At 45.4% G+C, this 3735-nt stretch overlaps 1 protein-coding gene and 1 long non-coding RNA gene across 3 annotated transcripts in view; one reads left to right on the top strand and one right to left on the bottom strand.

Annotated features, from left to right (window-relative positions):
* Nucleotides 1-608, bottom strand: part of LOC103595153 — a 9047-nt gene extending 8439 nt beyond the window's left edge. The window contains exon 1 of the long non-coding RNA XR_550917.1: nucleotides 527-608. This is a non-coding gene — a long non-coding RNA (uncharacterized LOC103595153). The remainder of the gene's footprint in view (nucleotides 1-526) is intronic.
* The window catches only part of RNF103 (ring finger protein 103), a 20632-nt gene continuing 17195 nt past the window's right edge, over nucleotides 299-3735 (top strand). The window contains exons 1-2 of one of the 2 annotated variants that reach the window (XM_008578487.1): nucleotides 299-791; nucleotides 3374-3513. In XM_008578487.1, the coding sequence (XP_008576709.1) occupies nucleotides 566-791; nucleotides 3374-3513 (366 nt within the window). In that variant the 5' untranslated portion in view covers nucleotides 299-565. The remainder of the gene's footprint in view (nucleotides 792-3373; nucleotides 3514-3735) is intronic. The other variant, XM_008578486.1, reaches the window with a different exon arrangement.

Genomic DNA, 3735 nt, shown 5'->3' with positions numbered 1-3735 from the left:
CCCCGCGCCGGGCGCGCTGGGCCCCGGGCCTGGCGGGGCCGAGCGCCGCGCCCTCCTGACCCGCCGCTGGGGAGCCCGGCCGGCCCCAACCGCCTCCCGGACCCACCGACCCTCGGGCCCCGGCCTGCCGCCAGGACCCCCGCTTTGTGGATCTGAATTAATTTTTGGCCTCTCCCCCTCCTCCTTGAGGTTTTACGTTTCTGCAGGCTGACCCCGCCACCTGGGTCGCTGCCCCCGGCGGGGAAACATCCCTCATTTTGTTCTTCCCCGCGGGCTCTCCCCGCGCCCCTCGCCTTTCCTGTTTAATGGATGGGGGGGGGGGGTGAGTGTTTCCCCTTCATTTTTCTCCCCTCTTGACTGAAGGCCCGGCGCGAGGCTCGGCGACTCTGCCCTCGTCGTCTCTTCCTCACCCCCGCGTGGAGACCCCGATCCACCTGCCTCTCCGCGGGGATGGCCCGCCAGTGACGGTGCCCTCGGCCGGGCAGCCGTGAATCCCCACTCCCCGCCTTCGACTCCTCTGTCCCACCTTCCGAGCTCTCTGGAAAGAGAGGAGGCACTGGGGAAGATGTGGCTGAAGCTGTTTTTCTTGCTGCTCTATTTTCTGGTCTTGTTCGTCCTGGCCAGGTTTTTTGAGGCCATTGTGTGGTATGAAACTGGCATCTTTGCCACCCAGCTGGTGGATCCGGTGGCGCTAAGCTTCAAGAAGCTGAAGACTATTCTGGAGTGCCGGGGGCTGGGCTACTCGGGGTTGCCCGAGAAGAAGGATGTCCGGGAACTGGTGGAAAAGTCAGGCGAGTATCAGTCCCCCAACTGCCCCCGGGGTCCCTTCCGCCTGGGAGAGAGGGCGACCTCCTCATACCTGGCTCTTCCCTAGAATGAGGCGTTCCCTGGAAGAGTTAAACAGACTGCTCGGAGAGCTGCCCAGATTTTCTTTGTCCAGGTTTTCTATAATAAAATATGTGAATCACAGTTTTGAGAAGGGGGCTGAAATTATTTGTGGAGGTGTTGGTGTGTCTTTCCAAGGTTACTTTAAAATGACAGTTTCACGGGTTGCTTCTTAGAATTGTTTACTAAGTTGAGTGATTTTCTCAAAATTTGGGGATGTCAATCAGTTGCAAACTGGAAAGGATTATTTGTCAGTTGAAATTCTTAAGATATGAAATATAAAAGGAAAACTTCAAGATGTTGTCTGTAAACAGCAATATTTGTCACAATAGTAATAGCTAGCTACCCAGAGGGGAAAACATCATTGGAATACTTAATTTCAAAGAGGCATTTGGGCCTACGATTTTAAATGTTAAATTATGAGTTTAAAGTGTGCACTGAACAGTTGTAGCTTTTCATACTTTGGTGAAAATATGGTGGATATTTTGTGTGAATGACTACCTTGGTTTTTGGTTTGTTTGTTTTTTTTTTTAAGATCACTGGTAAGTATCTTAACCCTTGACTTGGTGGTGTCAGCACCACGCTCTCCCAGTGAGCTAACCAGCCATCCCTATATGGGATCCGAACCCATGGCCTTGGTGTTATCAGCACCGCACTCTCCCGAGTGAGCCACAGGCCGGCCCTGCCTTGTTTGTTTTGAATTTATATTTCTATCAGGATTCTTTTAAAAAATTTTGTATCTTGGATGTACACTCTCTTTTGTCTTGTGTCACAGGCACTGCTGCATCACAGTAGGTGGAGAAATAGAAGTAGCGCTAAGAGAATATTTAACGTCTTAAAGTACTTTCAGTAACTGTCGGTTTGGGGTAGGTTGGGTGAGAAGTATGGTTAATTTTTTTTCACTGGCAGACAAAGTATATCTTTGTTTATGTACACTGTACTTCCTGAAAGGGAAATGTAATTTGAGAAAGGCATTCTAGGTTGCTGTAGAAAACAGTTGAAACTGATGGTTATCTTTTTTTGTTGTTTCGAGTATGTCTGTCAGCTTTATCTTTTACAATTTTTTTTCCTTATTTAGTAACCTGTAGCCATGCAGTGTAATAAACAAGAATACGAACTCCACAGCAGTTTAACACTTGCTTACTTGTAGGTTAAGGGTTCTAAAACTCATACCTCACTACTAGGGTAGAGGAGGAGAACCTTCTCTGCAAAAAGAAATAAATTTTTCTTTAGAGAAAATATGAAATCTTGTGTTATCCTTTCGTCTTGTTTACTGACTGGTTTATGGTGACTTTTATTTCTACCTTAGGGAAAGAAAGGGAGTTAACTAAAGTAAAAGATGTTAAAAGTAAAGTTAAGAAATGAGAAATGTCTTAACTGCCAAAGCCAAATCATTTTTTATGGTGGAATAATTTGATCCCACATTTTTTTTCTTTTGACTTTTATTTATTATTGCCCTTAGTCCTAAGAATGTGTCACATTGAATGTACAAGGAGTCCACATATAATCTAAATATATATAGCCCACAAAAATATGACTCAGATCACACGTTTTATATCAGAGAAGTCTTGGTATGGCAATTTAACTTTAAAACTTAACTATTCGTTGAGAATGGTTTTGCTGCTATCGTGGTGCAGTACTGATTTCTCACTGTTTAATATTTAAGGCAAAAGTTAAAATAATTTGATATTAGTGTTTTCCTTTCTTGTTTGCTGATACAAGCTGTAATTTACACTGCAAATTTATGTATGAATATGGAGTTTGTTCTAATAGGTAATGTTCTAACTATCAAGTCATATAAACCCTGTTGCTATTTTAAGCAGGGCTAATGGCGGATTCTGTGAACCCATTTCTAAATCTTTTAAATCAGAAGCATGTAAACCACACTGTTTAAAAATTATATGAAGTCTGGACATGTGCACAAAACTAAATATTGTGATGACTTTTTGGACTGATACAAATTCAGTAGTTTCCTAATAATTATGTGATGACCCCACTAGAATGTAAATTCTTTTCTGTAAGAGATGGATTTTTGTCTGTTTTGTTCACTTTTGCCTGACACATGGTAGGTTCACATTACATATTTATTGAGTGTATGAATCTTTTTTTTTTTTTTTTCGTGACTGGCAACGGATCGCAACCCTCAGTGTCGCGCCCGTACCGGACCGGGACCGGCAACGGGATCGCAACCCTCGGTGTTGCCCCCGCTCCTCGCTCAGCCAGTGAGCGGCCGGTCTGTATGTGGGATCCGAACCCTCGGCGGGAGCGCCGCCACACTTCCCAAGTGGCGCACTGTAGCAGTGCGCCACCGGGCCGGCCCCGAGTGTATGAATCTTAAATGGGTGTATTCAGGTTCTACTGTTCTTTTCTATAGAGTACAGTAAAGAACAATGACATGAATCTTAATAGTATAAAATGGAATTAATCATCGGTGTTGGGAACATGGAATTTTTGAAATCTTATTAGTGTTTTTTTTTCCTTTCTTCAGGTGACTTGATGGAGGGTGAGCTCTATTCTGCTCTCAAGGAAGAAGAAGCATCTGAATCTGTATCTAGTACCAATTTCAGTGGTGAAATGCACTTCTATGAGCTTGTAGAAGACACAAAAGATGGCATCTGGCTGGTTCAGGTATCAGAAGCAGTGATAGTTCTTGATAATTTGACAACCTTAAAAGAGAAATTCTAGGGGGCCAGCCCGGTGGCGCACTGGATAAGTGCGCCGCTTGGGAAGCGCGGCGGCGCTCCCGCCCGAGGGTTCGGATCCCACATACGGACCGGTTCCCGCTCACTGGCTGAGCGAGGCGCAGGAGCAGCACCGAGGGTTGCAATCCCATTGCCGGTCCCCGGTCCG

The sequence above is a fragment of the Galeopterus variegatus genome, unplaced genomic scaffold (genome assembly GCF_000696425.1).
Source record: "Galeopterus variegatus unplaced genomic scaffold, G_variegatus-3.0.2 Scaffold1695, whole genome shotgun sequence".
Taxonomy (NCBI): Eukaryota; Metazoa; Chordata; class Mammalia; order Dermoptera; family Cynocephalidae; genus Galeopterus; species Galeopterus variegatus.
Note: the sequence above shows the minus strand (reverse complement) of the source record. Positions and strands in the feature narration are given on the sequence as shown.